This window comes from Gallus gallus, chromosome 20, assembly GCF_016699485.2.
Source record: "Gallus gallus isolate bGalGal1 chromosome 20, bGalGal1.mat.broiler.GRCg7b, whole genome shotgun sequence".
In the NCBI taxonomy this organism is placed as follows: domain Eukaryota; kingdom Metazoa; phylum Chordata; class Aves; order Galliformes; family Phasianidae; genus Gallus; species Gallus gallus.
Window position 1 is genome coordinate 1127698 of NC_052551.1, and position 18079 is coordinate 1145776.

Consider the following 18079-nt stretch of genomic DNA (forward strand, 5'->3'; position numbering starts at 1 on the left):
GACTCGGTTCCAAAGCAATCTTCTCTGACAGTGCTTTATTTCGGAGTAGTGTAGCAGAATTACGAGTGAGCTATTGCACTCTGGTGGCTACTACAAGCTTTTAAAGTTTTCCCCAAATTCCCATAGCAGTTCAACATCCAGCAGAGCCAAAGCATTTTCCAGTAATTGGATCAAATGAAAGTCTAACACAAACCTTGCACAGTTGGAGCCGCTAGAAGAGTATCATTAATCTGAAGAAGAAATAACAACAAAACCTCCCAGGTTTCTCTTGCCATAATTGTTGATTCACGAGCCAGTTTCTGGACTGCTTTCAAAACTTGCAAGCACAGTCTAATCTGACTGGATCCTGGGTCTGGCCTGCAAGAGAAGGAAACACTACTTGAGTCTCCAAAAAGGAAATAGAAGACACCATACAGCAGCATGTACAGTAATCTGAACTTCGAGCAATTATAAGAAGAAACATCAGCGTGACTGAACTAGAGCCAAGAACATGAACTAAGATGCATGTATGCATCACAGCTGTGTGTCTGAGCATCCTAACTCTGCCTTCACAAGTACAAGATGTACCGTAATGCCTTTCTTTACATGACACGGAACTCACCAACACAAAGTGAACATTTTAACCAGAGAAAGTACAATCTGTTGTAACAAGAAAATATTTACTAGGACAAACAATGTGAATGTTAGGACACCCTTCACTGTTTCATAGTTAAGTCAGAAGAAAATGTTGAATTTAAAAGAAAACACTGTTAACAAACTTCTTCCTTGTTCAACTCCTGCTTCCAAATGAACATTCAATTCTTGCCTTGAATTTCTGGCATTTAGGAAAAAGAAAATCTAGAAGAAAGTCATTAAATAGGAAAACAAGACTAAAGAATAGGGGATAAGGAGGGAAAAGAGGGAAGAAGCTGGCAGTGTGAAGTTTTTCCCTACTTTAAGAACCAGTTACACACTGCCTCTGCTGAGTCACGCAGCACAAGGTGTTGCATGTGCAGCAGGCTCTCTTCCAATCAGTTTGTGCAAGGCAGAATGGGGACAGAACAGTAACATGAAGTGTTCTGGAGAGTATCTGAGGGCACTGGTAAACAAATCTAAGCAAGCCTAAGAGCTTAAGGAGTGAAAGAATGAAGAATGAAAGAGCTTACTGACTGAAGTGTGCAATATATGGAAGCCATTTTTCAACTTGCAAACTTGAGATTTCAAGTTGTAAGCTTAAGTCATCCTATCACTTGCTAATAGAATCATAAAAATACTAGCATCCACCAGCCCAATAAGCAGCATTACCAGAGCCCAAGCACTTTCAACACAATTTAAACCACAAGCCACTCACACAGCAAGCTCTCAAGAACATGCAGACCCACTGGACAAAGATCCGCTATTTTCAGGGAATAGCAGCTGAAACTGAGATGATGTACTGATAGATGCTTTTTAAAAATATCACCAACTCTTGTCTTTGTAGCATAAATACACTGTATGACAGTACTGGAAACAAGATTACAAGGAAACAAGATGACACCTAGTGCAAAATTGCAGAGCAGTCACAGTTCAGAACTTCAACAGGTTGTTCTGTGCTGCTGATCCTAACAGATCATCTTGGTAAAACAACAAGGCTTGGGACAGGCAAGCCTCTGTTATGGCACTGTTTTTCCCCCCAGCAACAAAGCAAATTTTTTAAGCAAAGAATATCCTTATTTTGTTATTTGTTACGTTTCAGTGCCTGTCTGAAGAACTGATTCCTCTAAGACTTTAATGAATTTATATTAAGGGACACACAAATAGGAGCTTCTTGTGACTAATGGGAAACTTCTGAGCAAAAGTAGACTCATTTCCAAAGATCTCTACAGGACCCGTCCCCGCATGGTTCCCACACCCACACTCAGCAAGAACTGCTCCCAAAATTTCATACATAAATTAGAAGTTATCAGAAAGGCCTCTGTTATGCTTGGCCAGTCACATGTCCTGTGGTCTCTCGAGAGATTCCAGACACCTCAGAGAGAAGACCGTAGGGCCATGTCTACATCCCCACCTTCCACAAGGCAGGGAAAAGAGAGTTTTCATATTTTCTTTCCATGCTTCAAGCAGACGCTTACAGCATCGAAACCTTATCTAACAGTAATAACTACCACCGTTGTTTAAGCAGTCTGCTAGGCTCCCTGAATAGCACAGCATTGCTAGAGATGTACAGCAAGGGGCTTGCTTAGAGGGTACTCAACCATATTATGAAAAGAAGCCCTCCATTCAGCAGGGCAGATGGAAGGCCAGTGCTGCAGGGAAAGATGCACTTGTTCCCTAGTGTGTCTGACAGGCAGAAGAGCTGGACTCGCTCCACTTCCAACATTCTTATTTTGTCAGCACCACACTACTTCAAGGGCTGTACATGTAAACATGCTTCAGCTGAGTACTCAAACTAAAATGGTTTATACACATCTGCTTTGTATCTGGTGGGAACATATCACTGATACACCATAACTCTGAACCACTACTTCTAAGGGAGCCAAGCACCCACTGCACAGTCAGGATACCAGGCCAAGGAAGGAAGCTATTGTAATCCCAAACCTCTATGTGAAATAGGTTTGCAATTAGTGCTTTGTGTTTTCTGCTACTTAGGACACTTCCAGGAGATAGTTCAATATATTATCAACATACATCAGTATATTGTAGCTATAGGTTGCTACAAGAGCTCCTGGATAAGTGTTCTACAGGTGCTTATCAGCACCAGGCACCTGCAGCAGTTTGGTGCTAGAAGTAGTCTCTTCTTCCTCTGCACAGATGTTTAAGAAAATGAGCTCTTCCTTCCTCTCAAGCAATTTGCATACAACATAATTCTGTATTAATGTTTGTTATATCATGTTTTTGCATTGCTCAAGTGAAGGAAATGCTTTAAGATCTTTTTTCCTGAAAAGGTACTAGGTACAAAAGACAAAAAAAAAACCAAAACAAAACAAAAAAAAGAACAAGCAAGTATGGCCTTTCAGGTACATGTCAGGAGCTTGGGGAAGAAAAATGAGAGAGATCGTATACTTTGTAGTGTGTGCGCATGCACACAGGTTCACAGTCATAATTTCTCAGCTCAGCCTGTATCTAGATGTCAATTGTTTCATTCAGCAGACGTCACACGTGGTCTGCCATCCTGCATCAATCTCAATATATGAAGCTGGAGCAGAAGTGTAGAACAGCAGTAGTGTCAGTAGCACACAGGAAATGAAACCACCTGCTAACAGGGCCTCTGGTGATCCTTTGCCATGGTTTGCACAAGAAAAACACTTAATAAGCAGGGGAAGAGTGCATTCTCCACTGGGCCAAGGACATAAGGGTTTCCAGACAGTACAAACTCCATTCTGCACCTATTGAAGGTCCAAACCAGCTCTAGCAGGACAGACATCCTGCAGGAAGGCTTCTTTAACAACTTCCATATTTCCCAGCACCCAGTGTTTTTGATACAGTAAGTGTGTCAACACAGCAAGTAAAGGTGCTCAGCAGTCAATGGAGGTGATCTGGACCTTCCACCCCAACTTTATGTGCCATTGCAATGTTGTTATATACTGATATGTATTACTGCATTGTAAAAATAATCACTGTGTTTAGCTAAAACGATCTGGTGCTTGAAGTGAGAGCATAGGTCCCAGAACCTGCACCAATTGCTTTCAGAGGAAAGAATCCTTATGCGTCGGTATTTTTAAGATTAAATATCCCCTCTGTTTGAGAATTGCTTATTGAGAAACAGCAACTTAAGATCTCAGAAAAAGGAATCAGCAGTGTTACAAAGCCCTCCCCAGACGAGATTGCCTTCAAGAGTACAATTCATGAAGATACTGAAGTCATCTGAAAATAATCTCATTAACTGCAAGACATTTGAAGCTTGGGCATAAACGCATTTAGGGTCATGGCTTGAAACTGAAGATAAAAAGATAGCAGTTCTTTGTTCTTCTTGGACACAGGTTCATGTTTTCTTGTTGCAGCAGGTTACTACACATTGGATTTTGGTTTTACTCCTACAGAGTCCCATGACAAAGCCCAGCTAAGCCTAGCAAAGGCATCAGTCAGCTCTAGTCTAAAGGGCAGCAGCCCAGGAAGGGAGTGACTAGGCTTCCTTACCCTTCCTTGACTTCTCCAACATAGTGACCAAGAAATGACCAATAGTTAGAGACAGCTTTCTGGAGAAGCCTAATCTGAAGCATACTTGCTTTAAATTTCTTCCCTCCACTGGTTCCCTGACTGTCCTTCAAAGAGAATTAAGACATCTTCTTGCACTGTGCCTTAAGAGGAATTAAAACTTCAGTTGAATTGCAGAATTTGAAACAATCAAACAGCAATGACCTCCTCATTTGAAGTTGTATGAATTACTCTTCAAAGCCCGTTATCAATACAACCTTCAGATAAAGTAAAGTAACCCAAGCAGAGTGGAACACTTCAAAGGCCACTTGCAATGATATAGCATTAATGTTTCTGTAAAGTAGGTTGTTTAGTACAGTAATTAAAAAAAATACAGTTTAGTACAGTAGAAGTAATTTCAGGCAGCTAGTACCTAAGTACTGTTTCACAGGGGACTACTAAAACATCTTTTTCTTTATTCAACCTGTATTCAGCACCATCAGGTCCATTTGCCATAAACTACACATGAAATCTAACATTGAGAGTGCTCAAGACAACATGACTTTTTGTCTAAGAGCTAGGAGCATGTGTATCAACATCATTATTCAAGGGTGCTCAGAGTAACATCAGGCTGATAGATAGCAAGCATTTCTGGAGGGCTCATTGAAAATTAAGTGAAATGTGATCAATATGATTATGCTCATTTAGCAGGCAACAAATTCTAGCAAACTTACAGGGAGTAGCTTCTCTGTGTCTACTTTTCTGATGTGATGGGAGAAGCTGTAAGTAAACACAGTATGGGATGGCCACCATATGCTTTTACTTATCTCATTTGTACACATTATTAGCAGACAGTCACGTGATTTAGTTTTTTTTATCCCCCTCCAGTCATACAATAACGATAGTTCTAAAAGTAATTAGCTGTCTAAACACAGAAGCAGTAAGACATGGATGGAGTGACATCTTCCTTGTAACTTTGCTACAGTAACAGCCTTACTTAATCAAGAGCCCGCATGGCTCATCATGTCTTCCTGACAGATTACCTGCTGACCATGGCTTTGAATGCCTGTGATCTCTCCCTCTCACCCTAAGCACTACTACCCTGACACTCACCTTGGTACAAAGAGATTTTGGAGATGTTTGAGAATGCTTTGAACGTAAAGGTTTGGTTCCTTAATAACTGGTAAAGGAATTGAGTCCTTAGGTAACACAAGAGCCATAATCCAGTCTGTATATACATCGACACAGTATTTCACGGTATCGCCATCCAGAGGGAGGGTCAGTCCATAACAAACCACCTCCATTGTCCATTTTACCTAAGAGTAAAGTGAAGTTAGTAAATTTTGGAAGGTAAAGAATGATTAATGCACAATAGTTCTAATGCAAAGAGAATTTCTTGTACCACATAACTACATTAATCTGATGGACACACAAATTAGAATCACAGAATCATTAAAGCTGTAAATAGTCTCTAAGATCACCAGGTCCAGCTGGCAACCCATCACTACCATGCTCAAGTTAATGACTTGGTGTTTTCATATAGTATTATGACTTCAAAAAGAATCTCTTCAATCTAAACTGTAGAAAAAATTCCTCAGAACACACAAGGAGCTGTACAACCATAAACTGATATAGTAGAAAACTTTCAGATTCTAGCAAATAAACACTCATACAATACCAAAGTCATGTACTTGCTTCAGCAATTACAAAGGCTGCTTTACAAAGGCTTTAATGTGTTAACCAACACAAGCCTTTGAATTTCCCCAAACCCTTTCGCCTGCACTTCTGGGTATAATAGCTCAGATAAGCACTGAACACCACGCATCACTTCCTACTAGGTCATGAAGCACATAGCTGCTATAAACTGGCTGTTAGTACAAACATTACATAGATTACTAACCTAAAAATACAGTACATTTAAAAAAAACTTGGATTACTAAAGAAAACTATTTTCTATGGCCTCTTAAAAGAGACCCCTCTAGCATGAGGAAAACTATGATCGTGGTGAAGGAGATCATAGAAATACACTTACTTCTTTGTCTGTTTTCAGCAAACTCTCACTTCCAACCGACGACGTGATTAGAGCTTGCCCAAGAGGACGCACCACTGCATTTGCCACTTCTCTTCCCACACTTTCAGGATAGCTGTGAAGTACACTGGTATTACCCTGATCATTTTGAATGACAAGATGCAAGGATCTCCACTCTGAGTACATAGTGCCTCTATGCTACAAACCAAGTAACACCTGGATGGACAAAAAAAGAGACATGATCAGTAGAAGCATCTATGAAATTATTTACCAAAATTGAAGCTGTTTGCCATTGTAAATTCAGTACGTAAGGAGCTGCATCATACCTTTGAAGTCCTGTAAGAGAATCAACAGCTGTTGTTTAAGTTTCATGTCGTTTAATATAGCTGATACCAAATACTAGAAGAACCAAAAGTTACCCTAGGATTCATAACTCCATTAATGGGATTTCTGCACACTGATGCCCCTCCATTTAAGTTCAGTTAGGAACTGGCAGCCTGTTTGTGACACTACAGGCTTCAGGAGAAGCATCTCATAATTCAGCTGGTGCAGTCCATGTTGTCAAGGCGCTTTCTTACAAAGTTTCCTTAGCTAAACAGGGAATTGCTCCACAAGTATTCAATTAAGGCAAGTAACAGCTCCTGTTCACACCTTATGCCTTTTTTCAGTTCAACAGTAGTTAAAAATACATACCAGGAAACTGACAGAAAACCTCTTGGAAGATCAAATCCAGCCTCTTTCTACGCTCCCAGTATTTCTCCTGCAGCATGCAGCACCCAAAACAGCTGGCTGAGAAACGTGACTAACTGATAATGAGAAGTGTGCTGACCTGAACTGACAGACGGACTGACTGAGCCTTCATGGAGTGCTCACTTAAACCATATATGGCCTCACAGTTACACTGCAACCCCCACATACTGCTCCTGTACCTGGCACACTCATATACACACTGGTGACTTTCAAATCCTGGTGAAGTCAGTGCACATAGCCTCACCAGGCAGCACCAGGCCAGCTCAGACAGCACAAGTGTCTTGATGCAGCCAGTAGCTGTCCTGGCAGACAGCATCTGATCTAATGAAGGTTAGATGAAGACCTGTGCCACACAGAAGAGCCAGGAGAACACGCATCTGGAAAGGGTGGAAGGAGCATTCCCCGTGGTGGCAGCAGCCTTGCAAACCTTCTCTGAGCAGCACAGGCGCATAGCAGCCTAAGCCATCAGACCAGCACCACCTCCCTCCTTCCCGTTATCAGTTATTTGAGCCAGCGACCACGTGGACAACACAGCACAAGGCAGGCAGGGCCAGCACCAGAGGAAAGGCAGGAGGACATGTAGCAACCACAGCGTGGATCTGCTCTTGCTACCACAAAGAGTGCTCCAGGGACTGGAGCTGCTGGGCATTTCGGAAACTACTTAGGTATAGAGGGAATGTTTTCAGTGCCTCCTTTAAACATTCCTTGGCAACAAACCAAACAAGCCAGGCCTGGAAATACATCTACTTAGGGGCAAGCCAGCATTTAAACAGGTCTGCCTATTTAGCTAATCACCTGAATGCTGATTTGCACCTAAAACTCTATGTAAAAAGCTTGATGACTCCTTTACAAGGAGGCAGCACATCTTACTTTCCTAAACTACATCCTTCCTGGTTTGAGGCAGCAGCCACACGTGCTTGTCTGACAGCAAATAACCAAGCGGGCAGAAGCGCACCCTGTGTCCTTTAGGAATGTTCTCCTCCTCTGAGGGCAGTGGGGGGGAAATGCCTGTACATAACCCTGCAGCCTGGAGGAAAGCTGCCAAGACATTAGCTGCTGGGACACAGAAGTCACAGCAACAGGAGAGCAGGAAGCGAACAGGATCCACAGTCCCAACTACAACCACTATCCTTTGTAATGACTACAGTTCCCAATTAAGTTCTCTGGCTATGTCTCCCTGCTGCTGTGCTGTCCCTTTCTGCAGACCCCACACACACTGCCAGCTCTCCCAGGGGCACAGCAGAGCCCACCACCTGAGGAACGGAGCGCTGGCTCAAACCAAGTGGTGTCAGCACATGCTGGCACACCACTATCAGCTCAGTGTGAGCCCATCAGTGTGCTGATAGCTGCCAGCACAGGCTGCCCAGAAGCATGGGGAAATTGTGGGTAGCCCAGAGGCTGGAAAGCTCCTTCATGGAAGAAAATAAGAGAACAAGGGATTCCAAATTCTGAAGCATTTCAAAAGGCCCTTGACATACCAGCATGCAGCAATGGAAGTGGTGCCCACCTGCTCCCAGCCCTGCTAAAGCAAAGCGTGCAGCTCTGCTGGGTGATGCTTCCCAAGCTCTGAGATGGAGCATCTGTCACATACTTGGGATGCACCACAGCACGTGTGAGAAGTTCAGCAGCAGCGTGGGGGAACCAAAGCCTCTGGTGCGGCACACAGCCAGCAGACCTAACACTCAGATCTGCATCCTTGTGATACCCCAGGCTGCCCTTGCCATAGAGGAAATAGTATTAACATACAAGGAATAACGGACCAAGGAACTAAGTCCAATGTAAAAACCTTTTGAGGTAGGACTTCCTGTGGTAGCAGGTAAATAACCCAATACATTTAGCAACTGGAACATTTCGTTTTGAGAGGACTAAAAGTTGTTTTTCATTTGAGACCCCACTAACTGCAATTTGAAATGAGAGCTGTCGTTACCTGTCACAGCAGTGCTATGGCTGAACCCAGCTGCAATTCAACTTCTTGAAACCAGACATAAGCTAACAACACCGTAAGCCTCCCCACAACCACATCTGCTTTTATGCTGAATCAGTGAAAGCGGACATACTGACAGTGTCATACCGTGCTTAGAAAGCTCAGCACAAAAGGTCCCAAACACCTTACAGAAGCAGGATGCACCCCCTCAGAACAGGCTGCATTTGTCCCAAAATACTTCAACATCCCCAGAACACTGAAAGAACACACAGCTTTTACTGCGTACCACCAGTGCACCTCGATCTTAATTTGCTTCTGCAACACTTTTGCATCTCGGTTTCAAAAACAGCACTCTGGCTCAATACCTGAGCATCACCTGCATGAAATTTAGGAGAATATCTACGCAGACACAGGTTCAAACCACTGAGGGCTCCCGAAGTTCCAGACTACCTAACTAAGGGGGAAGGGGAGGAAGAAAAGTAAACAGAACTATTAAATTCACTGAGCCATTTTACACACAAGTTTGGAAACAGAACACGTTTATGTTTTGCAGTAAATATAACACCCTCATTTTTCTACAGGCAGAGGGATGTGGAAAGAAACTCCCAGCACTGGTGGAAGAACACTGGTGGAAGAATAGAGAGATGCAAAGCTAACATATGTACCATCTGCAATGGAACTGACATGGTACCAGTATTCCTCAGCAAAGTAAATAACTTGCATGTCAACATATCCCTCCTGAGCCATTTCAGTTTCGGGGTTTTTATAGCTACCACCATATAAAACATCAGCATTTGAGACCAAACATCTTCATCTCATACACACTCGAGACTTCGGTGAGTATAAGAAGTCAGTAATAAGCTCATAAAATTAAAAAAGATTGTGATACTTGAGTTTTACTTTCAGTCCCTAAAGCCTTCAGAAGAATTGGTGCAGGCAAAATATTTTACCTCCTGGATCAGTAAAGTTAGTGAGAATTACCCAACTGAACAACAGGCCCACGTGCTGCAGTTGTTTTGAAGGAACACACAGGAGCTCAGAGCATCCATGGGGTTTTTGAAGTGTGCACAGGGAGAGGGTAAGGAACTGTTGGTGTAGGAAGCAGCTCTCAGAGTAGGCACAGCAAGGGCTGGGAGCAAACTGGGACACTGAGCCCTTCATGCTCAGCAACAAAAATTAGGTGCTCGCCTACAAAACAAAGGGTTTGGAGCACAAAGACAAGCCTTCCCAAAACATGAGAGCTTCCTGGGATTCATCAGAATCAGGAAGACAGAGACTGACTGAAAACTCAATGGAAACAATAATATTAATATGGAAGACATGAAGACCAGCAGCAGACACCCAAGGAAGACCTCTCTGAAGGCAGAGCCTACAACAAAGCAGCAATACAAAGGAACTACATCGTGAAGTTTCGGGATATTAAATATACTTCAAAAGTATTTCAAGGAAAACAAGGTAGCCATTTGCTCCACCTTGCCTCTGTTGCTGCTCCTTTGCCCTCCACATTTCTGTTGGAGAGTACAGAGACTGGCTTAGGTCCTGGCAGGACTGCTTAGGTCCTGGCAGGGCTGACCGACTCAGCACCACCCTTGCAGGACGGAAGAAGTGTGCACTCCTCCAGGAACCCACCTTCAGAGCCCACCCAGTAGGTGCCCCTGCCCTAGGAACTTATGACGTTAAGAGACATCATGTAGAGCAGCTCGCAGGCCCTGCTCTGCTTAAAGTCCGTATTCTCTTAGAGAATAAATGGAGACACATGTCAGGATTACTATTAAATGAAAAATTTCCATTCAAGTCAGGAAGGGATGAGGACAAGAAAGGGCGGGACCTCACAACCCCCGTCCCAGCTCAGGTGAGACATTCAGTCACGACGCTGCTGAGTGGAAGACAGGAGTGTCACAGCCCCCCTCGCCCAGGGAAGATGAGTTTACCCAATTTTACCATCCAGCTGCAGAAGGTCAGTACACAAATCTGATGGCAGTCCCCTTTTAAGCATGGGACTCATCTCTCCCCAGCAGACCCCACTCATGGGGTCAGAGCCCCCATCTCACGCCGGTTCTGAGGACACTGCTGGACACGGCCCTCCCACAGCAAGGGGCCGGGGCTCCTGTCATGGAGGAGCAGCCTAGAAACTTGGGGGCTGTTACATTCGAGCATTCACCAACCCATAAGAAAGCAGAATTGGAGAGCTTTGTAAATGTTGGCTATTTTATTCTGCTTTCAAGCTTCATCACTCAGATATTACCACTGCTTTGCTTCTGGCTGCCGCCCCATCTGTCAGCGCCGGGTGAGAAGCCGATCCTTCACGCTGACCACGCGAGAACCTAAGGAACTGCCCAGGCTCCACCTGCACCCAAAACTGCTCAGTTAACGCAGCTGCAAAGCAGAGCACTTCCCCGATGCCGCTGAAGAACAGTTTCCACGCAGCGCCTTACGGTACCCTCGCACTGCTTCCTCAGCGCGGCTCCTCGCACCGCGGCACGGCCGGGAGGGGCTCTCCCCGCCCCGGAGAACGGGCACGGCCTGCAGCGCCGCTGCACCGCACCTGCCGCCCACCCACGGGGCAGCGGGTGAGAAACGAGACTAACAGGGGGAGCGGAACGAGCGCGGAGCCCAGCGCCGGGTTACCTGCCGCTCTGCGGGCACCGCCGAACAGAACTTCCCCCCGCCCCGCGCGGCTCCCGAACCGCAGCCCCCGCCCCGCGCAGGACACACCGGGCAGGGCAGGACGGGCCCAGGGCCGGGGCCCTCCGCGGCCCGCTCCAGTCGCCCCGGTCCCAGCTGCCGCCCGGCGCCCACCGCGCAGCGCCGGCACTGAGGGCGGCCCCAACGCCCCGCGCAGCGGGCCCGGACACGGGAGGGCGGGAGCCGGGCGGGCAGCGGCCGCCGCCACAGGCCCCGGTGCGGAGGGGAGGAGGGGGGAAAGCGGGCGGGCCCGGACGGCCTTACCTGCGCCGAAGGGCCCGGCGGGCATGTCGGGCCGGGTAGGGCAGGGCCGGCCGCTCCGCCCTCAGACCGCCGGCTTCATGGTGCCCGCGGCGGCCGAGGCGACACAGGGAGACGCCGCTCCGAGCTGCCCTGCTCCGATCCCCGCGGCCGCTTCCGGCAGCGCCACAAAGCGCACGGCGGGCGGCCGGGCCCTACGGCGCCCTGCGCACGCGCGCCCGCTCCAGCCCGCCGCTCCCCGCCCGAGCGCACGGCTCCCACCGCGAGCAGCGCCGAATAAGTCACGGGGAAAAGCTGTGCGCGTGCGCTTTCGCGGCTCGGCCGCGGCGGCGCCCGTCGCCTCCGCCGTCCTCTTCCTCTTAAAGGGGACGCGCCCACCTCTCCCGCCCCGCCTGAGGCCGCCCTCCTCCAGCGCCCCGTTCCGCGGCACGCCGTCGCCCTTTGCCACTCCTTCCTGCTCCGAGAGCCGCTGCAGCCCCCGGGTTCGAGCGGGGCCCCACGAGGGCACGCCGCCACCCCGCGAGCGGGCCCCAAACGCCCGGCCCCTCGATGCAGGCCGCGGGTCTCTGCCCGCGTCCCCCGAGAGCAGAGAGAGGAGAGCGCGGAGTTCGCCCGGCGAGGCGGCTCCCCGCCCCGTCCCCTCGCAGCCGCTCCGTGTGCTTTTCCAAAGGAACGTTAATGCCCCCGGGCTGTCCGCTGCTGCCTCCGCGTTGGCTGCCAGGTCAGCGCAGATTGCCGTGCGGGGATTTTCTGCCTCGTCCCGGGATTCGCGCCCTTCACCGTTCTCACGGTACCCCCGTTAGAGCGCCAGGAGCGTTAACGTCGCTGCCCGTCCTTTCCCTTCCAGCGGGTCCGCGCCCTGCACGGATGCAGGAGGCGCTGCAGGGTTCGCTGTCCCGGCCGGAGGCGCTGCTGTGGGCTCAGTGGCAGGCGGGGCACAGCCAGCCGCCCACCTCGGCCGTGCAGGAAGGGGGAAGCGGGTGGGAAAGGTGAAATGAGGAAGCAGGAGGGCTGGTATGCCTGCAGTCCGATAAGCAAAAGGAAGAAATATTTAAAAAATGGCAAAGTCCTCCTCCACCCCCTGAGAAAACAACCCAAGAAAAGCTCATGGTGCAGAATGCAATTGCATACCGCTATGTGAGCAGTGCCCAGCCGGCCCCCAGGCAGCAGTTTTCCCCTGGAAAAATTCCCCCGCGGCCCTCTTGCTGAGCACGGCACTGCATGAGCTGGGACGTCCCGGCTGTGTGCCCTCCCAGCAGGACAGGAGCTGTGCACGTGCAGCACGCTCACTGGGAAGGCAGCTTGAGGAACAGGAAAGACATTGACTCTGTGTAAGCACTGCTGAGCTGCAGCTACATCTGTATGTTTTCAACACCGCTTTCATCACAAAACCAAAGCACGGGACAGCAGGAAGTACTGTGAAAAAAAATAACGCTCCCCAAAACCGGCACGGGCACGGTAGGGCTGCTGCTGGAGCATCTGGAAGATCTCCGTCCCAGCTGTCTGTGCTGCTGCTGGCCGAGTGACCATCACACATCAAGGGGTCCCACACGGGGGTAGCCCCAAGTAGGTGCAGGACAACCTTCCCAGTTCATTGCATGGGGACACCTGCGGGCAGCTCCTGCTGTGCACCTGGCAATGACGCTGCCTTGGCTTTATCTTGGAGTAAAGCAGTGTGTTTTCACTAAATGTGTTCTGGTTCAGTTGCAGATGGATCCCGTTGCGTGCTCCTGGGAAAGCCCTAGGGCAACACTCAAGACTGCAGTGCTGGTGAAGTCCTAGTCTGGCAGAGCCTGAGCACCATGCTGTGTCTTGTCTCAAGGTCCATGCAATGCTGCACGACTTCTTCCCAACATCTGAAGGAATGTAAGATGATGTATTTTTTTCTCATGTTATCTCCAGGTGTTTTAACTTTAATCAATGCCTTGCAGAATCTGGGCCCCTTTCTTAGGGGATCTGGAAGGAGCAGTCACCCCTGCACTTTACATCTGGTGTTGTTGGCAGGATCCTACCTGCCTTGAAGGCACTGCCAATGCCCTGGTTGGGGCTGCAGGGAGGAGAGTGGTGGGGATGTGATTCTGCTGCTGTGGCAGCTGGGGAATGGGGGGCTGGAGGGGAGTGAAGGAGCCTCAGGGGACTGCAACTCTGAAAGCCACAGAGGATGATTACTCAGAGTGAGATGTTGCTGGTAGGGGTGCATAGGGAGCAGACAAGTGGCAAACCAATGCTTTCTCTATGGGGTGAGCGTAAGCAAGCAAAGGGGAAGGGGCAAAGGAGCTCTCCCAGCACTCCAGAACTTCCGAGCAGCTGTCAGCCAGAGCTCAGAGATCAGCCAGGCTCTCTGGGTGGGGATCATGGGCAGAATGAGGACAGTGCTCAGTTGCAGTTACAATTAAACTTGATTTTTTTTCACAGAATTTGGTAATTAGCGTAGCACAGGATTTTATGATCAGAGGTAGGCCAACAGTTTTGCCAGTTTTTTAATACAAGCAGAGGGAGCACCTTGGATGAGCAGGACAATTGAATTTCATTGAGCAGGTTTGGCTTAATCTGTATGGATGTTGATCTGAGCTGCCAGATCTGTCACCCAGACCACATTCCCCGATTGCTGTTAGTACTTAGCTCACCATTACTCTGCACAATGCAACATTCCCCTCACTACAAGAAAGACATGGAGGCCCTGGAGCGTGTCCAGGGAAGGGCAGCGAAGCTGTGAGGGATCTGGAGCACAGGTGTTATGGGGACTGGCTGAGGGAAATGGGACTGCTCAGTCTGGAGAAGAGGCTCGGGGAGACCTCATTACTCTCTGCAGCCACCTGAAAGGAGGCTGTGAGGTGGGGGACCGCCTCTGCTCCCACAAAACTAGCAATAAGACGAGAGGGAATGGCCTCAAGTTGCAGGGGGGGGAGGGGGGTTCAGGTTGGATGTTAAGGAAAATTTCTTCCCTGAAAGAGTGGTCAGGTGCTGGAATGGGCTACCCAGGGAGGTGGGGGAGTCACCGACCCTGGAGGTGTTGAAGAAACATTTAGATGTTGCACTGAGGGACATGGGTTAGTGGGAAATACTGGTGGTAGGTGGATGGTTGGACTGCATCATCTTGGAGGTCTTTTCCAACCTTGGTGATTCTGATTCTGTGATTTAGAATTAGTAGAATTGTAGAATTCTACTGAAATTGTAGAATTCACAGTTCCTATTAATTACATTCCATATCAGATTGCAGCCTCAGACTGGCAGAGGTGATCATTTGCTATTGCTGACTCATTGTTACAGCTCCGTGAGGATTTCAGGCCAGAACAAATACAAGCTTGTACTGTTACATTTACATTTAAACCAATGTCAGGTTTCATTGTGATACAGAGTGTAATCACAATTGCTTGTTTTTCCCACATACATTATATTATGGGAAATATTATACTGTGTGTATAATACTTTATACTGTTAGTTTCTCTGTCCCAACAGCTCCTTTCCCAGCTGCCTTCAAATCAGTTGGGCTCATCGTTTCAAGCAGCTGTTTGTTTCTCAGTGTCTGTGGAACTGCCCCATGAAAGTTCTTAGCAGGGTTCTGGCAGGCAAACATCAAAACTATTATTAGCATGGCAACTCACAGAAAACAAATCTACATCTGTGTGCCTTGTGACACCACGGGGAGTCACTGTCACCTCGTGACTTCACAACGGTGTGGATGGGTATATATATAGATGGCTCAGGGTATAGATACCCAGAGCGTTCTGCCCTCTTCCGAGTCCTGCTGACAACTCTTGAGACATCAGTGCCTTCCCTGCGTGGAACATGAGATGTCAAGGCCTTGCCAGCTGTACGTGAGACGTCAAGGTCCTGCAAGTGGATTGCAAGTGACCAAGGATCCTGCTCAAGGAACACCAGATGTCAGAGCTCCTGCCACTGGCAGGAGAGGTGTCTGTCACTGGCAGCGACACGCAAGAGGTGCTGAGGCCCAGACACTGCTGACTGCTCTGTGAGAGGCAGCCTCCAGTGAGTCTGTTCTCTGAGCTCCTCCATGCCAGGGCAGCCACAGCCAGGAGTCAGTCAGGAGGCAGCTGCCAACATGAGCCAGCAGGTACAGGTGCAGTCGGTGGAGGGCCACGAGGAGGAGACGTATTCCATCTGTCTCTGCCCACTGGCGGACGCGGCTCATGTTGTCCCCTTCAGGCTCACCTGCAGGGACTGCATCCAGCGCTGGACCACCAGCAGGGCCCATTGCCTCCCTCCTGAGCCTCATGCCATGCCCCCCAAAGGACTCCTTGACCCACCAGCCCTGGGGAAGGATCCAGTGCTGGGGAAGAACATCTCCCCCTTGGTCCTGCAGTGTCTCACCCAGGCACAAGAAGCACAGCGTCTCCAGATGCTCCCATCAGGGAGAACACAGCTTCTCCTGGCACTGGGAGCCCAATGGGCACCACTGCATCTGGCCACCACAGGACACTGAGGAGGGGAATGGCTGAGCAGGTCCCACAGGAGCAGCTGGATGGCAAAGAGCACACAGCACTGCACTCAGCCCCACTGCTGAGTGGGCAGCACAACCTCACCTGGGGACGGCACGGGGATGGAAAGTGCTGGTGGGGAGCAGCTGAGGCACTGCACAGCTCTTCTGCCTCGGCTCTCACTGAGCATTGCTCATCCCTGGGCTGTGTGAGGAGCGCTGCCAGCAGCTCGAGGTCATCGTTCCATTCCCCTCTGCTCAGCTCTGGTGAGACCACAGTGTCCAGGTGTGGGCTCCCCAGTAACACACAGACCCGGACACATTGGAGTGAGCCCAGAGAATGGCCACCAAGGTGCTGGGAGGATGGGAGCATCTCTGCTATTAGGAGCTGGGGTGGTTGGATGCTGGGATAGTCCTCCAGCCGGAGAGAAAATTTCAGGAAGTCTTGTCATTGTCAATAAATTGTGGAACGTCCTGAAATCGGTGGTAGAGCAGTTGCTTCTGTTTTCTTTTGAGAGATGAACTAGAAGCTCAGCCTGGGATCCCGCTGTAAGAAAAGGACAGGAGCAGGGAAAGGTTGCTGGTCAAACAGCAGCCGGGCTGCAGCTCAGAGCGCTCTGCGCTGTGCCCGGGCTGTGGGTCTGCTGTGCCCGGTGGGACCTCATCCTGCCCAGCAGCCGCTCCCCACGCGGGCTGTTCTGCAGAGATGCCTCCAGCCTGAGCCGTTCTGTGACCGCGTGACTGGATTGTGCACAGAAACAAAGCTTTGATTGCGGCTTACAGTTAAGTACAGTGGTGTGTTAGGCACATTCGAATCTCTGTAAATCTGTCTGAACTTCTTTTGTACGGACCACACATTTTATATAATGCGACCACCAGGTACAGTGCTACTGATATTAATGGTGATGACGCCCACTGCAGTTGTAATTTACAACACACTGAAGCACCACCCATCACTTCTGTCGGCAGGCAGGGGACCCCAGGCACCGCCACCCACCACCCTGGCCAGGGTCCCGGCCCTGCCGCCCCATGCAGCTCCTGTAACCCCTGCCCTCAGTCCTGCTGGAGCTCCAGCCCCTCTGCTGTGTTGACAAAGCAGTTAACCCTCTCTGAAATCAAGAAGTCATCATTTTGGTAGGCTTGTATTATGCTATGATGGGAAAGGAGGAGGAGTTACAGTGCCAAGGAACCCTGACACCTGGTGGACCCTGCTGGGCTGGAGGTGGCCGGACGTCTACCAGCTGGGGGAAAGCAGCAAATGGGCTCCTTGTTTTGCTTTCCGTATGCACACTGCTTCTGTTTTACCCAAACTGTCCTCATCCCAACCCACACAGTCTCACACTTTGGCCTTCCCAGTTCTCCCTCCCATGGGTTGGTGGGAGTGAATGAGCAGCTGGGTGCTGCTGAGCCTGCAGGGGTCAGACCACAGCAATGACTCAGCACTATTTTACTCTATTTTTGCAAGTTATGATCAATTCTTTGTTATAGTTTCCACACATTTGCCTGATAGAGACATGCAAATCAGCAGTGTGGAGCTCCCTGGATCCCCTCAGAGCCCCACTGAGGAGCAGAGCTCAGCACAGATTTGCCGTGTTCCACTCCTGTCTTATGGAGGAGCTTTGGGGTTGTGGTTACATAAGCAGGTGTGTGACTCATCTCTTGTTTGGTCTGCAGCTCAGGAGTGAACATGATCTGGTGCTAGCAATTCCTTCTTACCAGCAATCTATCTTAGGATTTCTACTGATTTCAGTTTGAAGTGGGTTTTGTGGCTGACTCATTCCCCGTAAAGAGAACTCACAGCACAGGAATAACCCTAAGCAGTTTTGTAGTAAACACCACCACAAAGGCCTCAGCTGCCTTCTCCAAAGCCTTCCATTTTTCTGTCAGCATGACCCGCTGT

At 49.0% G+C, this 18079-nt stretch overlaps 2 protein-coding genes and 1 long non-coding RNA gene across 9 annotated transcripts in view; 2 read left to right on the forward strand and 1 right to left on the reverse strand.

The window, feature by feature from the left end:
• RALGAPB (Ral GTPase activating protein non-catalytic beta subunit) overlaps nucleotides 1–11902 on the reverse strand; it is a 65168-nt gene extending 53266 nt beyond the window's left edge. For 4 of the 5 annotated variants that reach the window (NM_001030846.3, XM_015296245.3, XM_015296243.3 and 1 more), the window contains exons 1-4: nucleotides 11745–11902; nucleotides 6125–6337; nucleotides 5206–5408; nucleotides 194–357 (exon numbers count right to left, since the gene is read on the reverse strand). In NM_001030846.3, the coding sequence (NP_001026017.2) occupies nucleotides 194–357; nucleotides 5206–5408; nucleotides 6125–6307 (550 nt within the window). In that variant the 5' untranslated portion in view covers nucleotides 6308–6337; nucleotides 11745–11902. Of the gene's footprint in view, nucleotides 1–193; nucleotides 358–5205; nucleotides 5409–6124; nucleotides 6338–11423; nucleotides 11677–11744 lie in introns of those variants that run through there. The other variant, XM_046902809.1, reaches the window with a different exon arrangement.
• Nucleotides 11903–12085: 183 nt separating this feature from the next.
• On the forward strand, nucleotides 12086–16659 carry LOC100858152 (uncharacterized). The gene is made up of 3 exons (NR_174021.1): nucleotides 12086–12462; nucleotides 13446–13607; nucleotides 15201–16659. It is a non-coding gene; the product is annotated as an uncharacterized LOC100858152 (long non-coding RNA).
• The window catches only part of LOC107057310 (protein NDRG3), a 66645-nt gene continuing 60651 nt past the window's right edge, over nucleotides 12086–18079 (forward strand). For 2 of the 3 annotated variants that reach the window (XM_025142367.3, XM_025142369.3), the window contains exons 1-2: nucleotides 12086–12462; nucleotides 13446–13607. The gene's annotated coding sequence lies outside the window, so the exon portion shown is untranslated. The remainder of the gene's footprint in view (nucleotides 12463–13445; nucleotides 13608–18079) is intronic. The other variant, XM_046902972.1, reaches the window with a different exon arrangement.